Source organism: Heteronotia binoei, chromosome 2 (assembly GCF_032191835.1).
Source record: "Heteronotia binoei isolate CCM8104 ecotype False Entrance Well chromosome 2, APGP_CSIRO_Hbin_v1, whole genome shotgun sequence".
In the NCBI taxonomy this organism is placed as follows: domain Eukaryota; kingdom Metazoa; phylum Chordata; class Lepidosauria; order Squamata; family Gekkonidae; genus Heteronotia; species Heteronotia binoei.
Genome location: NC_083224.1, coordinates 57,704,416 through 57,731,518, shown reverse-complemented (window position 1 = coordinate 57,731,518; position 27,103 = coordinate 57,704,416). Strand labels below are relative to the sequence as shown.

Here is a 27,103-nt window from a genome sequence, read left to right as displayed (position 1 = left end):
AGAACCTAAAAGCCATAATCCAGGCTCTGGTTTCTAGAAGGTGTAAACCTAGCTCTGCACAAGTGGATGAGTAGGGGACACATTTGGGAGCACCTAAAATCTGATGGCAGAATGATGATTGCACATTCTCCATGCAGGGACTAAAGGCTCCAATCCACAAAGGTATTCCATATAGCAACTGAGGGAAGATTTTAGCACTGTAAATTTTCAGAGTTGCTGGAACGAACTGGAAATAGAACTTTTTAATTTGTGCCAGAGAACATTTTACTAGACTTACAGCTCTATTACGATGCGTTGGCCATCTAAGATTGTAGTTAAAGGTAATTCCCAAATACTTGTAAGCCTTCACTTGTTCAATTTCTTCTGTACCAGTGCACCATTTACATAGGTGCCAGCTCTTTGAAAAAAACAGGATTTTTGATTTTTCATAATTAATTACCAGTCGATTCAATCTACAGTATTGATGAAAGGCTTTCAAGTATTTTTGGAGGCCAATTCTGGTCTGTGAAAGTATAACAGTGTCGTCAGTGTATAGCAGTAAGGTGGGTGGCCATTCACAATGGACATATGTTGGTTCAAATCATTCAGAAACAGATTAAAGAGATAAGGGGCAAGAACACAGCCCTGTTTTACTCCCTTAGTAATTGGGAAACTGGAAGAGAGTTGACCTTCAGGGGATACTTTAATAACATCTGAGGTAGCATCATGTAGTTCCTTGATTAAGAAAAGTAGGTGTGGTTCCATCCCCAGAGTTATAAATTTTTCCCATAGCAGATCTCTGGTGACTGAGTCGAAAGTGTCCTTTAAATCGATGAAGGCTGTATACAATTTCCCTCTTTTAGGCTTCATATATTTATTTGCCAAGAAGGCAAGGGTGGAGCAATTATCAATTGTAGATTTCCCTTTGAGGAAACCAATTTGTTCCGGCCAATGATCTTTTCTTTAGTTAACCAATTTAATAGGTGATGTTCAAGATGTTTAGAATACAGCTTACATGAGATGGAGAGTAGGCTGATTGGGCGATAGTTTCCAGGGGAAGCTGAATTACCTTTTTTATATATTGAGCATATTAATGATCTTAAGCAGAACTCAGGGATGTTTCTGTTCTGATTGATAAGAGTAAATAGGTTTGCCAGTGGAATGGCCCACCAGTCCACATACTCCTTAAAGAGTTCAGCTGGAATCCCACCTAAACCAGGGGCCTTGCCAGTCTTCAATTCAGAGATTAGATAAATTATTTCCTCAGGACTCACAGGAGGCCATTCTGGATTGGTTGAAAAGGTAAATTCTTCTCTGCACTCTATTGAAATATCTTGGTCATTAAATATTTCAAAATAATAATCAACCCATTTTTGTGGAGTAGATGTAATCACAGCTGGGGCTGAATTATTTTTCAAGTAACCAGAGACCGTTTGCCAGAATAGTTTACAGTCTTTGGTTTTAATTGTATTCAGCAAATGGTCCCATTTTTGTTTATAAAACTTTTTCCCCCTGGTGATAAGGCTATGATATATCTCCTTGTGTGCAGAGTAAATTTTTAGGTTTCAGGAATTATTGTCTTGCCTAAAAGTTCTAAATGAGTCCCTGAGAAGTTTTTTCATAATCCTGCATTCTGAGTCAAACCATTGATTACAGGTGGGATTAGGAGAACAAATTGGTTCGGCTACAGAATTACAGGAAGCAATTATCTGAGCATAGGCTAAATTGGCCTCCTCCATAGAACAGGTTTTAGCAATAATTGTTCTAAACTCCAACATTCTGTCTGATTGAAATAAGCAGAGTAACTCTTTGTCAGTTTGGGTAGTCCATTTGATTCTTTTAACAGAGCCGTGGGAAACACTATCAGGGATATAGATACTGGCATATGAGTTATAAGAGAGTTGCCATGAAGTATCAGCAGGAGGGGCAGATGGTCACTCTCAGTGCGGATTCTGATGGAGAAAGAGCTAACTAGTGGGCATAGATCTGAGGAACAAAGGCAATAATCGATAACACTACTACCTCTTGTTGAGGAGTAGGTAAATTCATTTGCATTTGGGAAACTGGGTGACCCATTTAGGATATTAAGATCATAAGTAATACAAAATTCCATAAGTTGTAAACCTGCCTTATTATATAATGTATCTTTAGAGATTCGTATGTCGGCAAGGGGTAGGGGTAATTGGTCAAATCATTCAAAGCCTAAAGGGGAAATAAGATTTTGGTTACTTGGTCCTATCCGTTCATTTATATCACCCATTATAAGGAGTGGGGTACAATGGAAATGTTTAAAATCAGATAGTTTGTTCCAGTTGCTCAAAAGCATTAAATCATCCTCGGGTGGAGGAAGCTAAACATTTACCAGAATCAGCATAGAATTAGTTAAGTGAATTAACAGAGTCTGTCCTAGGGGAGGGGAAGAGTCAAGTAAAGTTATGTCGGAGCATATATTTGCTTCAATCATAATTGTTAATCCAGTTTAAAATCTGCCCCTGGAAGCATTTCTATGAGCAGCAAGGTTGAATGGAAGAAATCCAGGGATATTGATTTCTAATTCTGACCAAGTTTCTTAAAGTAGAATACAATCATAATGGGTAAGGAAATCGATAAAGTCGGGGTCACATGATTTATTCAGCTAGCCAGCAATATTCCAAGATAAGAGGTGAAGATCTCTAGTTGAAGACTTTTGGGACAGTCAGTCCAGCTCTGTAATTTGGTCGTGTAGTTTTTGAAAATCTTGATATATACACCCATTGGTAGATGGAAAGCTGGATGGTGTAGAATTAGAAACCAAATTGTCAGAGTTAAAGCTGGTCTGAAGAGAATGGTTGGAGATTATAGGAGTAGGGGCTTCTTCTTGATGACCTTAGGTTAGCAATGGAATGTTCTCCCACTGGTTTTTGAATGTTGTGGTTTTTTATATAAGATCTATGTCCATTTATTCTTTTGTGTAGGGACTGACCAGTTTGTCTGATGTAGAGTGGAAGGGCATTGTTGACACTTTATAGTATATATAATGTTGGAAGATGAGTAAGTGGGTAAACCTGAGATGGTACGGCTGGTGTTGTTAGGCCTTGTTATTGTGCTGTCTAAATGAATATGGGGACAGAGTTGGCATCTTGGTTCCTTGCAGGCATTATTATGAGTGAAAAGTTGTTTAAGGTTAGGAGGCTGTCTGTGGGCAAGAAAATATTTACGTCCCGGTGCCTGTGAGAGAGGGGTATAATTGTCCAGCATAAGTTGCAAGTGATGCATTAAACTGGTTTCAGATCAGAGCTGTTATGTGACCACCAGTGGTGTTCTGTTGTTTTTTCATCTGGGCCTGTCTTGTAGGAGATTAACTGTTGGTATAATTCTGGCTTTGTTGTTCTGTTTCTTTACTACGTCAGGTAGGTATTGTAATCCCAGTTCTGTGCTGTAGCCGCATCTGTTCCAACCGCTGTGACAGAGATTCTCACCTGTGTGATCTACAGCAGACACTTCTGGAATTACAAAGGGAGCTTTGACTCTCAAAAGCTAATACCCTGCCCCCCAAATATAATTTGGGACAAATTCCTGGTAACACGAAATGGAGCCTATGTGTTTCGTTGTGTACAGCATTTGTCCTAATAGATTATTGATGGGTTCCAACTGCAATTTTTTTCTTACAACCATTCATTGTTTTTTATCCCAATTCTCCAGACTGATATTTATGCAGGCAGGGGAACAAAGCATAATTTCCTATGCATGGGAAGATGTCTCCTTTTCTGCCAGCCAACTTACTGAACCTGTTTCCAGTGTGGCCATCAGTGCTAACTAAGCAACTGTTCTAAGAATGCCTGTCTTTGTAAACTATGAATGGTACAGCATGGAGTAATATCTGCTTTCTCTTCCAGTTTATACCTACTTTTATAAAGGTAAGGAGTACTGGAAGTTCGATAACCAGAGGCTGACAGTGGAACCAGGATACCCCAGGTCAATCCTCAAGGACTGGATGGGTTGCAACCAAAAGGAAGTTGAACGGAGCAAAGACAGACGCCTCTCTCATGATGATGTGGATATCATGGTGACTATCAACGATGTGCCTAGCACTGTCAATGCAATTGCAGTTGTGATCCCCTGCATTTTATCTCTGTGTATCCTTGTCCTGGTATACACAATCTTCCAATTCAAGAACAAAGAGGTCCAACAAACTGTGACCTACTACAGACGACCTGTCCAAGAATGGGTATGACAGGCTTAGGAGTTCATTCAGACTTATGTGATGATGACAGGCTTCAGACAGTAAAAAGGGGAATGAAAGGATAGCCTGCCAAACACACACACAAATGAAAAAACTCTTGAAGAGGCTTGTATGAGTCAGACAGAATTCTGGGACTGAGAGAACAGAGGACAAAAATCAAATATACCCAGGTGGCCTTGCACGGTGGAGCCGCTTTCCTTCAGACTGCCTCAGTGCCGTGTGTGTCTCGGTGTGACATTTTTCACTGACCCACTCAGTGAGTGTCGGAGACCTCAAGAGGAGTTTGCTTCAACCTTTTTTCAACTCACCCAAGCAATCTTCTTCAGTGCCCTCTTTTAAACCCAGCATTTGCCAGTGTAGCCAACCACATCTCAACAGTCCTGTTTTTTCTACACTTGTCTCATAAAAAAGGTAATTAATTCTGTGAGATGCAAAGGTAACACTTCAGTACCTTCTAAAGAAGACATTCTGAGGCTGAGTCATTCTGAAATATTTTAATTTATTACAGGAACCAGGCAATTACCTGGATACTGTTTTTCCAATACCTGCTGGTCAGATGTTTTGTACATTCATGGTAATCAATTGATTCTCCCACTCTGCCAGAGCAGATACATACATATAAAGAGCTCTTAGGAGGTAATTCTGTGTAGACCACAACTTCAAACAGCTCTAAAGCCAGATCAACCCATAACAGCACTAGGAGCAGAAATTTCTTAATTCAAATATAGTCTGCAAGACTAAGCAATTGGGTTCAGCCATGAGTGATGTGAATGCAGCCCTCAATGCTCTTGTTTTTTAAGAACCTGTCATGTAATGAGTATTTAAATGTCATATTACCACTACTTTAAGTTGGCAACAATAAATTGTTACCATTATATGATTAACTATACATTCTGTGATATTTTCATCCCTTAATATCTAGGGAAGTAAGTGGCATGTGAATTAAGACTACAGATGTTTTTCACCAAGGATGTAATGAAAGGTTTGGTTGGAGGATATGAAATTTCTAATGCCAGGGAGAGCAGGAACAAGTCAAGAAGCTTGTGTTTGAAGTTATCCTGAACTTATAGTTTGGAAATTTAGTTTGGCATTAATGAAAAGTAACTTTCTTATTGCATCCAAGAATCTAATTGGACAGTAAACTGCAGGTCAAATCTAAGAATCTGTTTGGAAAGAAAAATATCCCAAAATGTGGAAGGTATATATCAATATTTTAGAAAATCAGTATTCCAGTGATTCATATATACCATAAAGTGAATACAGCACAAAATAATGTACATTTGCTTTTTAGAAAATTGCAGTAGATGACACTTGCCTGTTGTAATGCGGAGTAACTGTTCAACCAGGTTTTCAAGATATTTCCAAGTATCTCCAAGGATTACAAAAACTGGTAGTTTCTTTCCAGACTCATCTGTCATTCTTACTGGCCAGATACCCTCTTCTTTTATGCTTCTTTTACAGTTGTTGTACTTGCTGCTGTTCTACAGGTCCTTCAGTAAGGGAAAGGATTTAGAGACAAACAAGTTGGTACATAATTTTTAATTCCATAGCTTCCCCTGGGAGAATGTGCAAAATGGTTTTGTGAATGTCATGATGTGCATGTCCTTGTGTCCTTAAATCACGCTGGGAAGATTCTGCAGTTGTTTGGTGTAGTGGTTGAGCCAGTTTGGTGTAGTGGTTAGGGGTGTGGACTCTTATCTGGGACACCTGGGTTTGATTTCCCTCCCCTCCATGTGCACCTGTTGATATGACCTTAAATTAGTCACAAGTTCTCGCAGAGCTGTTCCTCTCAAGATCAATTTCTGTTAGAACTCTCTCAGGTTCACCTACCTCATAGGGTGTCTGTTGTGGAGAGGGGAAGGGAAAGGAGATTGTAAGCAGGTCTGAGACTTCTTCAGGTAGCAAAGGGTGGGATATCAATCCAATATGTTCCCTTCTTCTTCAGCAAGTTCACTCAAACCCTCATCCAGAATTTGGTAAGATACTGGGAAAGCAAGGATGGGAGCCATTTGCAGAGGAGGATCAGTTGTGTATGTGGGACAGTATGACTGAGCACATGCTGGCTTATTCTCCTTTGCAAATTCCATCCTCCATTGTACATTTTTCATGGTGGGCTCATTTTGTCCCTGGGGCCAGACTGCTGAAAAAAAGTTTAAAATAATTGATGTGATGGTGACATTTGAACAGGAATGAAATTAGCCAGGAGGAGGAAAAAGACGACGACTGCAGATTTATACTCCACCATTCTCTCTGAATCAGAGACTCAGAGCAGCTTACAGTCTCCTATATCTTCCCCTCCCCCCCCCACACCAGACATCCTGTGAGGTAGGTGGGGCTGAGAGGGCTCTCACAGCAGCTGCCCTTTCAAGGACAACTCCTGTGATAGCTATGGCTAACCCAAGGCCATTCCAGCAGGTGCAAGTGAAAGTGCAAATGGAAAGGTTTAAGCACCACACTGCCAGTTTTCTCCTGAAAGTGGTCCCATTCTCTGTATTGTTATGAAGGAAATAGGGTGCTTGGATTTCCCACATAATACCTAGCTCTGCCTCAGTTTCAGGATACAGTAGAGGAATTAGTAGAAACTTTCCATTTATAATCATATAGTTGGAAGGAATTGCCAGCATCATCTAGTCCAACTCCCTGCACAATGCAAGAAATTCACAAATACCTCCCCCTCCCTCAGTGACCCCTGCTCCATGCCCAGAAGATGGCAAAAAGCCTCTAGGATCCCTGTCCAAATTGGCTTGAAGAAAAAATGCTGCCTGACCCCAAAGTGGTGAACAGCATTTCCCTAGACATGCAAGAAAGGGCCACGAGAACTAAGCACTGATGGAACCCTTCTTTCTCATGATCTGCCTAAGGTCACAGAATCAGCATTGCTGTCAGATGGTCATCTAGCCTCTGTTTAAAACCTCCAAAGGAGGAGAGCCCACCACTTCCCAAGGAAGCCTGTTCCACTGAGGAACTGCTCTGTCAGGATGTTTAGCCTTGAGCATGCTTGTAGGGAGGGTGGGATATAAATACAAAGATAAATAAATAAAACTCTTTCGATTTAATTTCAACCCCTTGGTTCTGGTCTGCCCTTCTGGGGCAAAAGAAAACTCCGCACCATCCTCTATATGACAGCCCTACTTGAAGATGGTTATTGTATCATCACTGTTGTCCCCTCTCCAGGCTAAACATACCAAGCACCTTCAACCTTCCTCATAGCACTTGGTCTCCAGACCCCTCACCATCTTTGTTGCCCTCCTTTGGATGCATTCCAGCTTGTCTATATTTTTCTTAAATTATGGTACCCAAATCTGAACATAATAATCTAGGTAAGGTCTAACAAGAACACAGTAAAGCAATACCATCACTTTGCTTGATCTGGACACTATACTTATGTTGATACAATCCAAAATTGCATTTGTCTTTTTAGCTACTGCATAATAATAAATGTTATTTGTATCCTGCCCTCCCCGCCGAAGCAGGCTCAGGGCGGCTGACAGGACATGGTCTACACCATGATTTGTATAAAACAATTTTAAAATACAGTTAATAAATACATTTAAAAACAGTTACATAAAAATTTAAAACTACAATAAATTAGGTGCTATTTCCAATAGATGTATTCTGGCAGCTAGATATCGCTTTACTGCATCACACTGCTGACTCATGTTCAGTGTATGGTCCACTAAGACTCCTAGATCCTTTTTGCATAAACTACTGCCAAGATGAGTCTTCCCCATCCTATACTTACGCATTTGATTTCTCCTACCTAAATTCAAAACTTACATTTTTCCGTTAAAATTCCTTTTGTTTTAGCCCAGTTTTTCAGCCTGTCAAGATCATCCTGTAGCCTGTCTTCTACTGTATTTGCTATCCCTCCCTTAGTATCATCTGCAAATTTAATAAGCATTCCCTCTATTCCTTCATCCATATAATTTATAAAGATATTAAATAAAACTGGTCCCAGGACAGATCCTTGAAGCACTCCACTTGTCACTCCTCTGATGAGGAACCATTCTCAAGCACTTTTTGGATGTGATGTCAGCCAGTTACAGATCCCCCTAACAGTAGTAGGATCCAAACCACATTTTACCAACTTGTCAACAAGAATATTACGTGGAATCTTATCAAAACACTTACTGAAATCAAGATAAACAATGTCTACAGCATTCCCCTGATCCAGCAAGGTAGTCACTTTCTCAAAAAAAGAGGTTAGTCTGACATGACTTGTTTTTGAGAAACCCATGCTGGTCTTAGTAATCACAGCCCTTTTCACCATGTCTTGTAAGCCGCCCTGAGCCTGCCTCAGCGGGGTATAAATAAAATTTATTATTATTATTTTTAATGCTGAAGGACTGACTTTTTGATGCTTTGTTCTTAAAAATTTTGAGGTATAGACATGAAGCTAATGGATTGGTAGTTACCTGGATCTTCCTTTTCCTCCTTCTTGAAGATGGGGACAATAATCACCCACCTTCAGTCTTCCAGCACTTCACCTGTTCTCCAAGAATCCTCAAAAAGAATGGCCAGAGGCTCAGAAATTACATCAGTGAGTTCTTTTAGTACCCTTGGATGTAGTTCATCTGGCCCCAAGGACTTGGTTTCATTTAAAGAAACTGTGCATTACCCCTATGCCACAACTCCCTTCCCTCATCATGTGTTCTGCTTTTGCCATGTTTTACCATATTTGTACTATGTTCTTTGGCTGAAGACTGAAGTTTAGTTTATACAAGACAAGTGGGAATCTGCAATGACTTCTGGAAGGCATCTCATCCCCCCCACCCCACTATTTCCTCTTTCCCTTTCCTGAAAGCCCTCATAGCCTCTCCTTACCCGTGTCTCCCTTTCCCACCCAACAGCTAACTTACCTTCATCTGCTTCTCTGTTTTAAGGAGGATCCTGTTCCCTCCTTTTTTATTCAAATAAGTTAAAAATGCAGCTTGGAATACTATAGTTGCCTAGCAACAGCTGTTACCCCAAATGCTATTGGTTGCCCAAAAGGGCCACTATCTCCTGTTTTTGTTTGGGGAAATTAGCCAGGAGGCAGCAAGTTGCAAGAGGGAGGTAACTAGTGAGATTCTCAGTCTGTTGCTTAACCAAGAAAGGTTGTTTTATTGAAAGAAGGAAAATGGAATCAAAAATAACACACATACAGAAGATGAATGCAGGAATGAGAGGGAATATAGCAGGGGATTGAAAACTACCTGTCCAGGAGAGCAGCAATCCGTGGAGGAAGACTGAAACCAACCAGCATCTCACAGAAGGACCCAACTGGATTAGAGAATGAGTTGTCACTAGACGTCCAAGACAAGATACACTACAGTGGAGGAATGCTTGCCCAGATATAGGGCAAAATGCTACCTTAGGGCATAGTGATTTGTTTGCCCCTTGATACTGATGGGATTACCTGGAAATGGAACAATATGCTGGGGGAATGCTGAACCACATTCCCAAGAAGAAACAGAGACATTGTCATATTTGCATCTGTGTAAGTGAATGGGTTTCCTGGTGTATACAGAAACTGTTAATGTCTTTTGCTGCAATGTTGCCAAAAATGTAAGAATGCTAATGTTTGCTGATGATCCTTGGTTGACTGGGAGAAAAGTCTACTTGACTGCATGAATAGGCCATGCATTAAGGTGATTTGATAAGGAAGGGAGGAACCAGGTGCTAGGATTTTGCATTAGAGAATTCTTTCTTGTGGGATCCATTCTTTTATAAAAAGAAATATCTCCTTGTTTTGGATAGGGAGGGGGAACTATTAGTCTAACTGCCCTAGGTTCACTTCCAAAATATTTATTTCCGCAGATTTATAGGCCGCCCTTTCCCATAGTGGGCTCAGAGCGGCTTCCAACATAACAATCAAAAGTTTAAAACAATTAAAAGTTAAAACAATTTAAAATTAAAGCAATTAAGCCACCGCTGACATCAAGGCAGCATGGATGGTGTGGACACATCAGTGCAATCAGTGCAGGGGGGCCGGTTTAGATGGTAAGGATGTCCGCCGAGAGCCAGTTTGGTGTAGTGGTTAAGTGCGCGGACTCTTATCTGGGAGAACCGGGTTTGATTCCCCACTCCTCCACTTGCACCTGCTAGCATGGCCTTGGGTCAGCCATAGCCCTGGCAGAGGTTGTCCTTGAAAGGGCAGCTGCTGTGAGACCCCTCTCAGCCCCACCCACCTCACAGGGTGTCTGTTGTGGGGGAGGAAGGTAAAGGAGATTGTGAGCCGCTCTGAGACTCTTCGGAGTGGAGGGCGGGATATAAATCCAGTATCTTCTTCTTCTTCTTCGTCTGCCTCAGCCATAGGCCTGGTGGAACAGCTCCGTCTTACAGCCCCTCCAGAATGATAACAAATCCGGGAGGACACAAACCTCTGTAGGGAGTTGATTTCACCAGGTCAAACACAAGCTTGATCTTTGTGGCCAGGAACTATTTTGTTTGGCTTTACTCCATCTTGGTTTTAGTGTACCTTTCAAGGCCAAATTCTGATCTACTTCTAGGCCACTCAGGACAAGTATTCATACACAGAGGGTATTGGGGGTGACAGATGATGAGGGGCACCTCCTGCCAGTTGCTGCCTTTGCAAAGGTACATAGTGGGCCTTACACAGCCACTAAGGGAATTGTTGCTTAAAGCTATTGCTGCTCCTTTTATCATTTCTTTATCATACTTTAGAACAAAGCTAGGAAAAGACACACTGACAGGTAAGAATGAGGACCTGACTACTACTCCCTTGGAAAATTGGCCAGCCCTACACCAAGTGTCCTTGCCAGCAGTGCGAGTGAGAGGGAGCCATCTAGCAAAGACCCTCGAGAGACCTGGAGCCCCACAAGGGGAAGGAAGAACCTCCCAAACAAGGCCCATGGCTCCTCCATGTCACCCTTGAAATCAGAGAGTGGGAAAGGGATGGCTATTGAGCCACAGAACAATGATGAGGAAAACCTCACCTGCACCAACACCAAAAAAACATTGGTTAACCTGCAATCACCTGTAAGCGGGGAGGGGTGGAGGAGAAAGGCACTATGAAACTGCTTGAAAGGGAGACCTGGAGAGTGCTGGATGCAAAATGTCCTCTCCCCCGTCTTTCATCCACCAGCCAGCAAAAGAAGGAAGCAGTCCATCAGATGTGGAACTGACACTGAACAGTGCCCCTTGAAACTGGATTCACCCTGCACTATGGCCACCTTGCCAATGGTAAGACTGAAAGAGGATGACTATGGAGCAGCGCCATCCAACCAATGGGAAGGCCCCTGTAGCCTGGAACATGAGAAGGGGATAGGGAAAGAAGGAAGAACTCCTAAACAAGGCCCTTTTAGCCATGCCCAGGCATGCAGCCCACCATCTTGACAGCAGAGTGAATGAAAGGAGACACCTTGAGCCCTGGGATGATGAAAGCAATGATGTGGAAGACCTGCCAAGCCCTAAACGTGAACAAGGTGTAGGGGAAATGATTGGCCAACCTGCAGTCACCTCAACAGCGGAGCAAGTGAAGGCAACATTGGATCTGGAGCCCCCCTACAATGTCCAAAGAGATTGCTCCTATCCAGCTCCAAAACAAGGCCCTTGCCCCTGCCCAGGAAGCAGCACTTTCATGACCGAGTGTGAGTGAAGGGATGGCTGCAGTCACCATGCCAGTAGTGAGTGTGACAAGGGCTAGCCGGGGCCCAGGGAAAAAGGATTCAGTGCTGAACAAGGCAAGATCTTGTAAGGGAAGATCTTGCCTCACTAACCTGTTACGGTTCTTTGAGGGGGTGAACAAACATGTGGACAGAGGAGACCCGATAGATGTTGTTTACCTTGACTTCCAGAAAGCTTTTGATAAAGTTCCTCATCAAAGGCTCCTTAGTAAGCTCGAGAGTCATGGAGTAAAAGGACAGGTCCTCTTGTGGATCAAAAACTGGCTAACTAATAGGAAGCAGAGAGTGAGTATAAATGGGCAGTCTTCGCAGTGGAGGACGGTAAGCGGTGGGGTGCCGCAGGGCTCAGTACTGGGTCCCATGCTCTTTAACTTGTTCATTAATGTTCTGGAGTTGGGAGTAAGCAGTGAAGTGGCCAAGTTTGCAGATGACACTAAATTGTTCATGTGGTAAGAACCAGAGAGGATTGTGAGGCACTCCAAAGGGATCTGTTGAGGCTGGATGAGTGGGCGTCGTGGCAGATGCGGTTCAATGTGGCCAAGTGCAAAGTAATGCATGTTGGGGCCAAAAATCCCAGCTACAATTCAAGTTGATAGGTTGTGAACTGGCAGGGACTGATCAAGAGAGAGATCTTGGGGTCGTGGTAGATAACTCACTGAAAATGTCAAGACTGTGCGATTGCAATAAAAAAGGCCAATGCCATGCTGGGAATTATTAGGAAGGGAACTGAAAACAAATCAGCCAGTATCATAGTGCCCCTGTATAAATCGATGGTGCGGTCTCATTTGGAATACTGTGTACAATTCTGGTCACCGCCCCTCAAAAAGGCATTGGAAAAAGTGCAGAAAAGGGCAACTAGAATGATTAAAGGTTTGGAACACTTTCCCTATGAAGAATGGTTAAAACGCTTGGGGCTCTTTAGTTTGGAGAAACGTTGCCTGCGGGGTGACATGATAGAGGCTTACAAGATTATGCATGGGATGGAGAAAAAAGTACTTTTCTGCCTTTCTCACAATACAAGAACTTGTGGGCATTCAATGAAATTGCTGAGCAGTCAGGTTAAAATGGATAAAAGGAAGTACTTCTTCACCCAAAGGGTGATTAACGTGGAATTCACTGCCACGGGAGGTGGTGGCGGCTACAAGCATAGCCAGCTTTGAGAGGGGATTAGATAAAAATATGGAGCAGAGGTCCATCAGTGGCTATTAGCCACAGTGTGTGTGTGTATGTATGTATCTCTGTGTGTATACACACACACATATATTGGCCTCTGTGTGACACAGAGTGTTAAACTGGACGGGCCATTGGCCTGATCCAACATGGCTTCTCTTATGTTCTAAGGCACATGGCCACCAAATGCCAAAGCAAGCTACGTGTGTTGATGTGCTGCCTTGAGGAGTCTAGGCCATTATGGATAAGGATGGCATCACAGCACTCCACACCTGTGGATGTAGTCGCTTAGGCCAAAAAGTCTGGGCCTGGTAATTGTCCTGCCTGCAAAAGGTAAAAGCGGCTAGTAGTTGGGAGTCATAATACAAGTGGAGGTGGCTCAAAGTCAGCGCTCAATGGGACAAAGAAAAGGAAACTGAAAGACCACCCAAACTTCAGGACAAGTCCCTGGTGAAAATCCTGGCCATGTAGTCATGGCAATTACCTTGACAGGGGGAGAGCGAGTCAGGCCTTCTACCCTAGCACACTGCCACACCACAAACACCCAAAGCAAAATAAATGGAGAGAGGATGGATCACAGTTGGCTGGAACAATGAATCAAACACACATCCCCATTCTGTTCACAGGAACATGTAGGCAAGGGTGTGCCCTGCAATCCAGTCACTCTGCCCGCGTTGTGGGCAAAAGGGGATGGATGTGAGTGGAAAGTGTGGCATGGGTAGCAAAAGGAGTCATGGGAAGAAGACAAGTAGCCCTGGAAGTGGAACTCAGTCTGCCCCCAGAATCACCCTGCCAGCAGCTTGGGTAAAAGGGGATAGCTTTGCAACAAAAATCACTAGGCAGGAGAATTCTGGGCCTATATCCCCTCAACCACAGTACACCCCCCCGCCCCCAGGATGTCTTGATGAATGGAACCAATTGTCCACATCCCATTCCCAGAACTGCAACCCTTTCCGCCCCCTCTCATGGTGCTGAAGACCTAACCAAGCACCTGACTAGTCCAAAAGAGTTGATCAAGCGGGTGAGGGTCTTGACAAGTTGACAGAAACAGAAACAGGCAGGCTGGAAAGCATCCCAAGACCAGAAGCAGCTCAGCGGAGGGGGGGTCTGAATCAGCATGTATAGCTGCGGCAGTAACAACTGGTCCCTGCGACAGGAACAATTCTCCCAAGGCAGTGTGTGTATAGAAAAGCAGGCAGGCATTCAGGCATAGATCGCCCCAAAAGAAGCAGCAGCCAGGAGGGGGGAAGAGTTTGAATCAGTCTGGAGAGCTGGGGCAGTGCCAGTAAAGTCATTCCAGGCAGTCCCCAAGACTGGAACAATTCCCCCAAGGTAGGGTATGTAGAAAAGCAGGAAGGTGTACAGGAAGAAACCACCTCAAAAAGAAATGCAGCTGCTTGGGGGGGAAGGGGGTGTTGGATCAGCATGGAGAGCATACAGGCAGAAAACCCCAAAGGAGAAGCAGTTCAGTGGACGAGGAGGGGAGATTTGGATCAGTGTGGAGAGCTGGGGCAGTAAAGTCACCCCAGGATCTTCTTCGTGGTCTCTGTGCAGTCCCACACATGGGTCTTGCCGCAGGCAACGAATCCATACCTTGGAGTCTCCAACAGCTCACCTAGAGCGCTTTTTGGCGTGCTTTCCACTCGCTCTGGGGAGCAGGCATCAACTGCGCATGCCTGGAGCGAGCGGGAGGTGCCATTCCCACTCAGTTTCTTCCTTTCCGCCGCCTGGACAACACCTACCTTGCTGCGTTCCTCTCTCCTCAGCTCGTTTTCCCTCCATTCCTTATCTTCTGGTATCGTATTTCTCCCTTTTTCTCTCTATGTTTCGTCTACCTTTTTCGTCCTTATAAAATTAAAAAAAAAAAACGGTTTCTGCGCTTTTCTTTCCCTGTTTCTTTCCCTCCCTCCCCTCCCCCGTCCAGAGCATATGGAAGGGAAAATCACTTTTAAAAAGTGTAGGCGGTGTGGAGCAAAAATCCCCACTTCAGACGGTCACAGCTACTGTCTGTTCTGCCTCGGGGAAGCCCATCGCGTGGATACTTGCCCGCATTGCACCAACTTCGGCAAGCAGGCGTGAAAAAATCGAGCGGCGAGGCTTCAGAGTTTCCTGCTCAAAAAGTCTCTGCGGGCTATGCCCACCTCCGATTCGCCGCCTCCCCCACAGCGAGTGGGAAATTTGGCTTCGTCGGCTGCTCTTCAGTTGCAGAAGAAGCATAAGTCCGGCAAGAGACCATCGAAGCACTCCGACACCAGCCACAAGACTTCGAAGAAGTCTCATCATACCGAACGGCCAGATTCGGCACCGAAAAAATCTCACGACCCCACAAGGGCTTCGGCCTCAGCTTCAACTTCGATGGCGTCCGTTTTTCCTCAATCGGCCCCGACCCAACCAGTGCTTCCGCCAGAGCTGTCGGCGCCCTCTGGTGTCATCACTGAGATGCCCCAACTCACGCCTCACTCCCTAGTTGCTGTCGAGGTGATTCCGATTCGATTTCATTCGCCCTCGGTTCATAGTGTGGTGCCTTCGGACATCCTTGAACCAGACCCCTGTGCTTTGGATCCGACTTTCACTCAAACAAATCTCCGACCTTCTCTGCGGGCTGGATCCTTCCAAGACATTGGAGTTTCTCCGCTATTCAGAGAATCGGCAACACAGGTCTCCACTCAGCAGGTCCAATCCCATTCCCTACGCAGACATCGTGATACCCGCTCACGCTCTCCAACCTACTACGAACATCATGACTACTACGTCAGAGGTCGATATGACTATTCATCTTTCTCCAGGTCACCATCCCCTAGGCGCCAGCCCTACCACCGCTACTCACGCTCCCCCTCGGATGAGGGTGTCTGTCACTCCCGATACCACGAATTCGAATCCGCTTCACTTAGCCAGGATGTATCAACACCTCGCATCCGACAAGTAGATTCTCCTCGGTTCCGTGATTCTTCTCGAATCCGAGATCCGGAGTACTTCCCTTCTCGACACCGGGAATCCTTCCGAGTCCGCGAGCCCCTTCGGTACCGGGAGTCAGAGATGCCTCGCGCTGCCACCACCACCATCTCCGTTGCTCCAGCTACTATTACCACTTCGCCTAGAACTTCAACTGCCTCTCAGCGGGTCAAATCCTCTGACAGACGTGCGTCCATTTCAGTACCTGCCAAGCCTCCGATTTCTCCTCCTACTGAGGAATCCCACTCCGACAGGGACAGCTCAGCCTTCTCTGACTCTGAAGATCCTCCTGCCTCTCCTGCTTCGGATTCCACTCAGCCAGTCCGTCTCTCTCCATCTGATGGTTCGAAGGCTTACCTAAACCTCATTACCACTATAGCTGAAGCCTTAAAGGTCACTCTTCCCTCCGACTCACCCAAGGTGTCGGACATCGTCCACGACCTGGTCCAGGCAGACTTCCCGGCAGGTTCACTCCTCCCTATGTTACCTGTGCACCTGGAGGGGCTGCGTGAGGCCTGGGACAAGCCTGCTTCAATCCCACCCACTTCGAAGCGCTTCGACTCCCTCTACAAGGTACACACCCCTGACTCCAAGTTTTTAGCCTCTCATCCGGCTCCTAACTCCATCATAGTGCACTCAGCAACCAAGGCCAAGCCTTCCAGACATCCTACTCCTCCTGATCGTGATTAGACACTTAGCACGCAAGATCTTCAACCTTGCCTCTACCAATTCCAAGCTGAATAATTATTTGGCCTATTTTGCAGCATACATATTCAACCTGGCCAACCAATTCACTCCTCTTATTCCTTTTCTACCTGAGACTTCCCAGAAGACGGTAGTTTAGTTTCTGAAATGTCAAGAGTCTCAAAACAACAAATTAACACCATTCGCCATGCTGTCTCCTGCTCCTCAAGGGTATTTGCCTCTTCGGTGGCATTGCGTCGCCACACCTGGCTGAGGTTAAAACGCTTGGGGCTCTTTAGCTTGGAGAAACGTCACCTGCAGGGTGACATGATAGAGGTTTACAAGATTATGCATGGGATGAAGAAAGTAGAGAAAGAAGTACTTTTCTCCCTTTCTCACAATATAAGAACTTGTGGGCATTTAATGAAATTGCTGAGCAGTCAGGTTAAAACGGATAAAAGGAAGTACTTCTTCACCCAAAGGATGATTAACATGTGGCATTCACTGCCACAGGAGGTGGTGGTGGCTACAAACATAGCCAGCTTTGAGAGGGGATTGGATAAAAATATGGAGCAGAGGTCCGTCAGTGGCTATTAGCTACAGTATATATATATGTGTGTGTGTGTGTACACACATACCCACATATTGGCCACTGTGTGACACAGAGTGTTGGACTGGATGGACCACTGGCCTGATCCAACATGGCTTCTCTTACGTTCTTAGGATGGCTATTCAGGCTGTGTGCTGAGAAGTACAGGAGATAGATTGTCCTTTTATTTATACTGTTACTACATGTATTACAGTACCGACAGCTGCCTTTTCAGCACACTATCAAGAGCTGTAAAGATTTATCATCTCACAAATAAACTGAAAGCAACAGAACATAATTTACAGAAAAAAAGAAACAAAAGCAGCAAAAGAGGTATAAGAGATTTCTCATTCAGTATTGTTTGCCAGAGGGAATTTATAAAAAGAATGTACAATTTTGAAGCAGGGTTGTTCAGCCTCTCTGTTCCAGGTCTGCAGGAGTAACGCAGTATATAATTTAGTGAGCTGTCAAGATCATAACCGGGCATTTCACTCCTTCAGAGCTTCCACGATGGTCAGGGAACACATTATGTCAAGCTATAAAAGGGAACAGAAATGAAGGTTAGCCAAAAATACTTAAGGGCTCCACAAGGCTTCCTTATTTTCAGCTTTGTCCTCTAAAAATTAAGGTCCAACTGAAAACTCAAAGTTGGTCAAGTGAACTGAAATTAACACCAAAGGTTACCAGCTGCTTGCACACACAGTAACATCAGCCATAGCTGGAGCCAAAATAAAAGTGGGCAGCAGCATTCTGTTTACATCAACAGCAATTTTCAAGCTAAGCATTTCTCTACAAAAGATGTATAAAAATGAGGGTGGAATACACTGAATTGTTTTGCCTTTATGAATTACGAAAATGGTGCTACCACTTCCAGAAGATAGGCAGTTTCCAAGAAAGTGACATGTAAAGCACCAGAAGTGTTGTGAAACTGTGAAAAGCTTGCTATATATTAATACATTTTAAGTGATAACCTTCAAACAAGAAGCTGCAGGAAAAATGTATTTTGCAAAATAATAGTCCAACCTCTATCCCCTCTTGAGTTATTTCCTTGATTTGGAAGTGATGTTTTTACCCACCTGTCAACCAAAGAATCCCTCATACTAGTGGCAATAGTACTTGGCTGTGCTTCGTTGAGTTTGAAGACACTCTCAATAACTGATAACTCAGTGCTAGTTGTGTCCAGCCCACAAAAGGCACACCAGTCATTCACCACCATTCCAGCAGCAATCACCTCACTGCCACGGTTAACGGTTCCAGCCTAAGCAGGAAGAGACAGCCAGAAGCATTTATCATAAAAAGAGAAAAATTGTCACATGTTCTCCAAGTCTAACAGTCAGCATCATACTATTAAAATATACATGCATGTCATTCAGAATTACTGGATTTTTAGGAACAAAAATATTGTGAAGCATTTCTACTGCCTGGAACTGTTTGTGATAATCACTCAGCAGTACTTCAGAGTGGAAAGACAACACAAATGAAGTATTTAAACACACTAGATGAGCCATATCTTCCAGGAAAGGTAAGGCATTTTTCAGCCATGGAAATTCTTCAGCACATTAGGGGAAAGATAGTTGGAAGGAAGCTGCTTAAACTTTTCACTTCCAGTCCTTCTTAAGAATGTAGGAAGAACTTGCTGGATCAGACCACTGGCCTATGTAGCCCAGCAAATGGCCACTGCATAAAACAAAGCAATTGCCCTGAAGAGCCAAACAGGCCACAGGGGCCAAGGCCCTCCTGTCCTGCCTCTGGATATGGAGGCTCCCTTCAGTCACCATGGCTAGTAGGCACTGATGGACCATTTCCTCCATGAATCTGCCCCTTTGAAAGCTTTCTACCTTTATTAGTTTATCATCCTCCCTGCAAGTTGCATTTTTACCTGTATGGGGGAAATATGGGGTTCCCAGGTCTCATCCATGCTTTTTCCACTTGTAAATGAAAAAGCAGCCAGAGAGGGTTTCAAGCTACAAAAGGACTGGAAGGACAACAATTTATGTAGCCTGTCACCACCTATTCTGCATGGATGCAGCCCGGCAAAGGCTACTTGGGATTTTAAAAAAATGCATACAAGGGATCATGGAATGCCTTGGGTATAGAGCCCAATCTTAACTTCAGATGAGATTATAACCCTTTTGAATGCAATGTCATTGCACAATTTTTCCCATTACTTAACCACTGAAAAGATACGGACTTCAGGTTTAGGTCTAGTCAGCTGGGAAGGAAAGACTGGCAACCCAGTATGCTATCCTATAGGCTACCATATGGATTGTACTGTACTATTGTCTTTGAATCAGGCCTGCAGAACCACATTTAGCTGCAGCAACCTTTAAACTCATTAACTGAATAAAGAACTGTTGCACTAAGTCCACAAAACTAACTAGGCCACCTGCCAATGCACATCAAATTAAGTCATGCGTACCAAATCGATAGTATGAAGGCAAAGAAACTGATTTGACTAGGGTAGGGTTCTACTTGCAGCACCTCAATTTAAAAAAAAGAGAGACAAGAAATGTGACCAAACAGTTAAATAGAAGACTAACAGTCAAGATTCCCTACATAGGATTCCAGGACAATCAGAGAGAAAAGTTTTCATTGCTTAAGTAAAGCTACTAACGGAACATTTGCCTAGCCTTATGTCAGCTTCATTTCTCCTCTCAACCCACCCTTCTGAAATGAATCACTATCACCTGAATTGGGGAGGAGGGGGGGGGGAGAAATAACCACCAGAAAGTCTACCTGTAGCTCACTCATACCATTACCGAAAATGAATGAGACCAAAACATGTCAATACAGCCAAATATAATGCAAATTAACACACTTTGGATGGCATACCTTTGACACTCCCATCGTTCATTTAATGCTCAAGGTAAGACCACTGCTTCAGAGCACAACAGCAAGACTCCTCACCATCCCTGTGCCCTACGTTCTCTGACAAATGTGCCTTGTATGTCTCATGTACCATTAACTCCTTATGAACCCACCTTCTGCTGTGCATATCTACCCATTGCTCCTACTTTCTCATGTCATAGAATTTTATTACTTATTTTATACTTAAATGTTTTGTTTTAGTGCTGTTGTATTCTCCCAATGGCATACATGAGGCAGCAGAACCAAGAAGTAGTTTTATTAAGAAAATTGACAATTAGAAATGTAAGTTCCTGATACAAATCAGCTGAAGTGTGGTTATTATGACTGACATCAAGACACAGATGGGTGGTGAGTGATATGTATTGCCTGCTCATACAAACCCTAATGTCAGAACATACTTGAATCAACTTGTCATGTCCTTCACAGTATAAGAAAACTGAGAAATCTGAATGGAAAGAATACTAACCACAAGTGGGACTTGTAGCAATGAAGACAGCTCATCTTGGTCTTCAATAGAAGTCTTTGGATGCACCAATCCTCCTTGATTACTGAATGCACAATAACTTCCCACCAGCACTTGATCTGCTACAGTCTGTCTAAATACTTCTACTTTTAGTACATCTGCTAAAATCTCCTCTGTTTCCTGTAAAAACATCAGGAACATTTAAAATTAGATCTGTTGACAGCATGAAACTATGTTTACTTAATTTTTTGCTTTTAACTGAATTACACTTGAACAACCTTCATGTAATAAAACATTACTATAGGGGCTTTTTTGCTGCTTAAACTTGCCATTTAATAAGCAAAACCTACCACACAGAAGGAAGACCAAAATTTAGAAACACCTACGTTAGTTTCAACTAAGCACTATCAGCTTTAGTTACCTCTGATCATAGAATCACAGAAGAGAAGGAATCTATTGGATTTAAGCAGCTTGCAGCCCAAGAAGCTTCCTTTTGTTCTCTCTGAATGTGGATCTTAGGCAACAGAGTGCCTAAGAGAGTCAAAAATAGCACCTTGAATTGGATTGGACCTGGAAAAACTGGCAACCATGTAAATGTTCTAAATTTTTCTGACTATGTGACCAGTCCTACATGTACTAACTGAAGACTGAGCTGTCTTCATATCTTGCAGTAGTCAAGCCTCTATGTTACAAGATAAAAGATAAAGATGGCCAGATTGGCTAAAGCCAAGTAAGACTGCAACTCCCAAGCCAGCTGTAACTGAAAAGGCATTCCTAAAAGTAACACCAACTTGCTTCTGTAACCTCAAGGCCAAGTCCTGTGATACTCCTAGACTCGAGTCCAACCTCAAAGGTGCACCATTCAATATTTAAAAGTAATCTGCCCTTCAAAAAAGCATTCAAGAACTGATAGTAGCATCTCATGGCTTAGTTGAATATATATATAGCTGGATATATACTGCTGAAGATATATACATCAATATTCTGATGACATCCCATTTCAAAGCTACAGACTGTCTCACCAAGCGGTCTTATTTAAAAATTAACCAACACTAAAAACAGAACAGAAGCCCGAGGTGTCCCATGTCAACACTACAGGGGTCTGACACCAAATCCCCTGGTACTGAATACTTTGCTTAGGAAGAACTAAAACCACTGAAAAGCCACATTTCATATATCTGCCAGACATTCTAATCAGTGCAATCAGAGAGCATGATCAGTTGTGTCAAATGCTGCTGATAGATCAATCAAGAACAGCAACAACACATTTTCCCTACCATTTGCAAATATAGATTGGCTTCAGACTGGGTTTGGGGACTGAAATGGCATTAGTAGCTCTGGTAGACAGAATGAAACAGATGAAGGGCAGAAGTGCCATCCAGGAATACCTGCAGCTGCTTAGCTACAGCTCCATCCAATTGCATTCCCCAAAGAATGCAGGTTTTTCATTGACAGCTGTCTCATTTACCAGCAGAGAAAGCTTCTACAGAGGCTTAATAGCACCTTCTGCTAACAATTCAGAAAAACTATTTCTACCAAAAGCAAAACAAAATGCCAGAGGCACGCACCCTGGTCTTCTCAAAACAAGCTTGCCAACAGCCATGGACACAGATCCAATTTGCAGGAAGCTGCACTCATACCTCCTGTAGTTCTGCAGACATCCATCAAGGAAACCAATCCAAACTAACTGATACACATTTGACCAGACAGCGCTTCTGACACCTCTGTCTTGCTTACATATAAACTGAGATTCAGGTCAGATCCAATCAGAAAGATTTTATCCACAAATAATCTAGCAAGTATATCAAAACTTGTATCCTATGCCAATTAGTTAAATCTTTCCTAGGTCTCAACAAGCTCTGTGGAAGTTTAAAATGTTGAGCTGGATAAGATTCAATGGACATAATGAGAGCAGAGAAAAAAGATTTCTTCATCCTTATTATGACCACCTCATAGATTCTCAAATGAGTTGTATGTTGTGTGCTGATTAATCATCAAAGTTCTAGATTTCTCTGCAGCCTCTTCTATTCTCTCAACAACCCACGAAATTGAGGTCCTTTGAGCAGAAGGCACAGAATACTAAGATGTAACCTTAAACAAGGAGCCTGGAATTCCAGGCCCCATCCAAGGCTTCAACTGAGTTGTCAGTAGGGTTCTCAACATCCCTCTGAGCATTCTGAAAACCAGTAGGATCCAGAAGTCTCCAAGGACAACATTTATCTGTTGAAACTCGAAAGTAGTGTCATATTCTTGGGGGGGGGGGGGGGAGATCAAATAAAACAAGTCCTTTACTCTGTCAATGTCTGGATGAACAAGTGCTATGTAGTCATTGCATGTGGTGACATTGCCCAGAGCTGAGAGGCGCTCTTCCACTCGCTGTATCCGCACTGAATCTGGAAGACTGTTTCGGATATGCTGAAGCTCCTGGTCTGTCGTGTTGTTTGGGACTAACAATCCATGCCTGTTTCCTAGAGAAAAAGAAAGAGGCTACTCTTAAGATGAGGATAAAAGGGATTCAACTCCTGCTTTTAAGTCTTCCTTCCATAGACCCCCATGCTATCAAGAAACCAGGGAAAACAAATCATACAATCACAGAGCCAGAAGGATTGAACAGTGTATCTAGCTCAACCCTACCACTCAACCCATATAATCTACAGCACAGAGTATCACCATCAGTGTTCATAAATTACAGAAATTTATTCAAAGAACAAACTGATCTAACAAGAAGGCGATTGGCAACCCTCTATTTCCCCTCCCCTATAAAAGGATAAGACCAACCCATAACCACCATCAGACATAAAACTGAATGGAATAAATGCAGTATAGTTATATAACAACCTAGTGCCCAGAACACAAGTTTTAAAAGATTTTTCTTCCAACCCCAATGGTGTAAAACCCGTAGGAAATGCTTATGAATAAAATCTCATTAAACTCTACAATTAATGTATATCTGATGCATTCATTGTGCAACTGTTTACATCAGGAAGAAACTGTTTTAAGATACAAGTGTTTTTTATCCTCCTCCTTTGAGAAATCAGGAAATACCACAATGGGAGATGAGATAGTAAGGAAGATTAAAGGCATACTCTAGGAAACCTATTTTAAAGGACTCTGGAAATTATTAGTTTGAGGAGTTTACTTACCTACACACATTCTGCCAATAATCCGACATCCAGCAATAGAAGCATGGACTACAGGAATGGTATCAGAAAGCTCCCCTTCAAATACACTAAAATAAAAAAACAACAGAATAAAGTGGTAAATTAGCAATGTTGGTTTCTATGCCTCTGCCAACAGATTAAATTAGCATAGTAAACTGGTGAACAGATTTCAAATTCACAAATAGTGTTTTGAATAAGTCAACAGAAGAGGTTGTGGTTAAAGAAAAAGGAGTGGGACAAGAGCATAATCATCCAGACAAACATAAGCTTATATCAATTTCAGAAGGCACAGGACTTTTGTAAGAAAAAACAGAAAGGAATACTGGAAAGGAGTACTGGGAAACTACTGAAGCATAATGGTTATATAAGCTTAGTCACAAAGTTACCAAGCAGCCCTAACATTCTCTGAAAAGTGAACTTTGATTCATGAAACCTTATACCCCAAAAAGTGCAGTTACTCAGGGTGCTAATAGATTTCACTTTTATTCTACTGCTTCAAGCTAACTTGGCTACCCATCTAGAACTTCCCACAGTGCTAGACTTCCACCTGTAACAGGAAATTAACCATTTTGGCCTACTTTACATGGCAGTCCTTGCAAGAGTTATACACACACACACACAAGAAGCATTCCAAGTACTTAACGGTGAATGCTACACAAATGCTATCTAGTATAATGTGGATATACTGCAGGCTTGTGCAACTTCCTCATAAAAATTAGCATCAGCACAGTAACCTGGTTTGGAAGTTCACACACATTAATTACATCAACTACATCGCTAGGAACTGACTTCAGGAGACACACCTCATTGCATAGTATAGTGCATTTTTAAGTAAAACACACATTTTGATATTTCCTTTAAACTGTTTATTGTTAAAGCACACATATGTTGCTGATTCCAAATGTATTAATCTGCTACAACAAAACCAGTATTGTGGCTAAAAGGCTTAACAAAAAAATATTCCAGTATAAACTTCCATGAAATAGAGCCCGCTAAACGGATCATTGCTACATAGTCAATTTATATCATTGCACTAAAAAAACCCTCAGACAGCAAGGTAAAGGAAAATGGAAGTGCATTTACTAGCTATGCTAAGTTAGTTAACATCATAACCAAGTGGGAAGTTCTAGGTTTTGCTAAAAATTCAAGTTGGGGCAGGGGGAGGGAACCTCTTAACAAATTTCTCTTTAGCTTCCTTATTAAGTTATGTTGAAAAATGTTACGTTCAGCTAAAAAACATAGGCCAGTTCTGCAGTTCTTTAATCCTGGTTCAGCCCTGACCCCAAAATGACTTTTTACACTAGAATCATAAAATCATAGTTGGCTTCTATGATTCCATGATTCAAGTGAGAATGTCAGTTTGGGGACAAGGCTGAAGCAGGATTAAAGGTCTAGTGTGGAACTGACCATAAAGAGCAGCTACCCCGCTTATATTTAAGGGCCTGAAACACCCCCTGTTATAGGGGAGTGTGAAAATAGCTTGTCAAGGCAATGAATATGCGCTGAAGAGTAAAATTCTTATCAGGAACTGTCAAAAAAAGAGGCACTTTCCTGGATCTCGCCTTTGAAATCAACAGCCTTGAAATGACTGAAGGAAGCGGCTGCGGTGCCCAGGCGAAAACCGCTGCCGCTTCAGGATTTGGGCAAGCAACTCTTGGCTTCAAGTGGCTGATGGGCCAGCACCCTTCAGCGACATGAACATACAAAGAGCAGAGCTGAGTCTCCCAGTCACCTGTAGAAGCCCTCAGAGCCCCCGATGGCCACCAGGCAGTAGGCGTTGGTGAGCTTGGCGAAGCACCCGATTTCGTTGTTATTCTCGAAGCTGGCCCGTACCGCCATAGTCGGAAGAGAACAGGCACAAACAGCGGAAAAGAAATGGAAGTTCTCTTGCCTCTCTCCCAGACACGCCGACAGGCCACCACCCCTTGCCCGGAAACACAACTTCACTTCCGTTTCCGGAATCCCTAAATATAGACGGTCACACGGGCTACTGTTCTGGTAAACCTTGAAAGCGTCGTTGGCAGCCGATGATGTTCCTGAGGACCGAGAGCTGTGCCGCTCTAGGCTTTGACATTTTACGGTGAATGCCTTCCGCGTAGTGGAAGACCGATTCAACTGAAGACCGGAAATGGCGATCGTGGTGTTCTGGCTTCTTCCCGCGTTAACGTCGGTCGGAAATGACTTCCATCTTCCGGGGGGATACCAGAGAACTGGGCTGCGACGGAGCCTGACGCCCCATTATTTTTTTTATTTAGCGCCGCCTGGTGTTAGTATGTCTGTTTGATGAAGAGTTTTGACCAGCGGAGACGAGCGGGGAGGGGCTCGGCGGAAGTCGTCAGCGCCCCATTAAAGGGGGGAACTAATGAGCAGCTTACTAGTTTGTGCGCAACTATTTCTTAGAGTGTTTAAAATGTTTAGCCTTAAGAGACTTTTTAAATTCCAGCTTTAGCCCAAAGAAGCGGGCTCTCTAGTCCACAAAAGTTTATCTTGGAATAAAATCATGTTAGTCTTTAAAGCGTCACAAGGCTCTATCCTGTTTGCTCGATCCAGGTGGGCAGCCGTGTTGGTTTGAAGCACTTGAACAAATTTTGAGTCCAGTGGCACCTTTAAGACCAATCAAAGTTTATTAAAGGCACGAGCTTTCCTATGCAGGCGTATTTCCTCAAATACGTAGAAATGGAAGTTAACGTTTCATATGTGTAGGCAAATGCCTCTAAGTAGGTGAACAACAAATTAGCACACAACTTAATGAAGATGTTTTGACAATAACAACAGCAAAACAACATATTAGAAGGAAAGGCAGAAGATGACTACTGGAATTCCTTCTGAATGATGTAGGAGTTCATTGGTTTTCTGAGTAACTATTGCCAGAAATCCTGGAAGGGGTGATGATGACAACTTGCCATCTTGGTGTAGAGCAGGTGTCACTAGGGATTGGGAAGAGATATTTGTGAATTTCCTGCACTGTGCAGGGGGTTGGACTAGACCCTGGAGGTATCTTCCAACTCCATGATTGGCAAGTACTAAAGCATTGGTGATTTACAAGACTTTGTTGTAGGTAAAGTTTGTGTCCAGTGGCATCTTTAAGACCAACAAAGTTTTAACTATTATTGTAAGTTGCTTTGAGCTACAAGAAAAGGCGGATAGAAGTGTTTTAATAATAATAAAAATAGATTCTAGATACTGTCTCCAAATGGCAGAACATTATTCCACCTACGTTTATACAAATTCCATAAGGATAACACATGTACACAATACAAACCACAACCACCATTACAGAAATTGCAATAAATAAGGCTGTTGCAAAACTATATCATTCAAGTGATATTTTCTTATTTAATAGAAAAAAGGCAAGTTTCCAGACTATTTAAATAGCATATGGTGCTT

At 43.1% G+C, this 27,103-nt stretch overlaps 2 protein-coding genes across 4 annotated transcripts in view; one reads left to right on the top strand and one right to left on the bottom strand.

Moving 5' to 3' along the window:
* The window catches only part of MMP24 (matrix metallopeptidase 24), a 106,327-nt gene extending 101,237 nt beyond the window's left edge, over positions 1-5,090 (top strand). For all 3 annotated transcript variants that reach the window (XM_060231072.1, XM_060231075.1, XM_060231074.1), the window contains one exon: positions 3,855-5,090. In XM_060231072.1, coding sequence (XP_060087055.1) covers positions 3,855-4,192 — 338 coding nt within the window. In that variant the 3' untranslated portion in view covers positions 4,193-5,090. The remainder of the gene's footprint in view (positions 1-3,854) is intronic.
* A 12,297-nt stretch (positions 5,091-17,387) lies between these two features.
* On the bottom strand, positions 17,388-26,230 carry EIF6 (eukaryotic translation initiation factor 6). The gene is made up of 6 exons (XM_060231071.1): positions 25,449-26,230; positions 23,699-23,784; positions 22,848-23,023; positions 20,559-20,735; positions 18,301-18,482; positions 17,388-17,760 (listed from the first exon to the last, which is right to left on the bottom strand). Exons 1-6 carry the CDS (start codon positions 25,553-25,555, stop codon positions 17,751-17,753), a joined length of 738 nt encoding a protein of 245 aa, XP_060087054.1. The 5' UTR covers positions 25,556-26,230; the 3' UTR covers positions 17,388-17,750.
* Between the last annotated feature and the right edge of the window lie 873 nt (positions 26,231-27,103).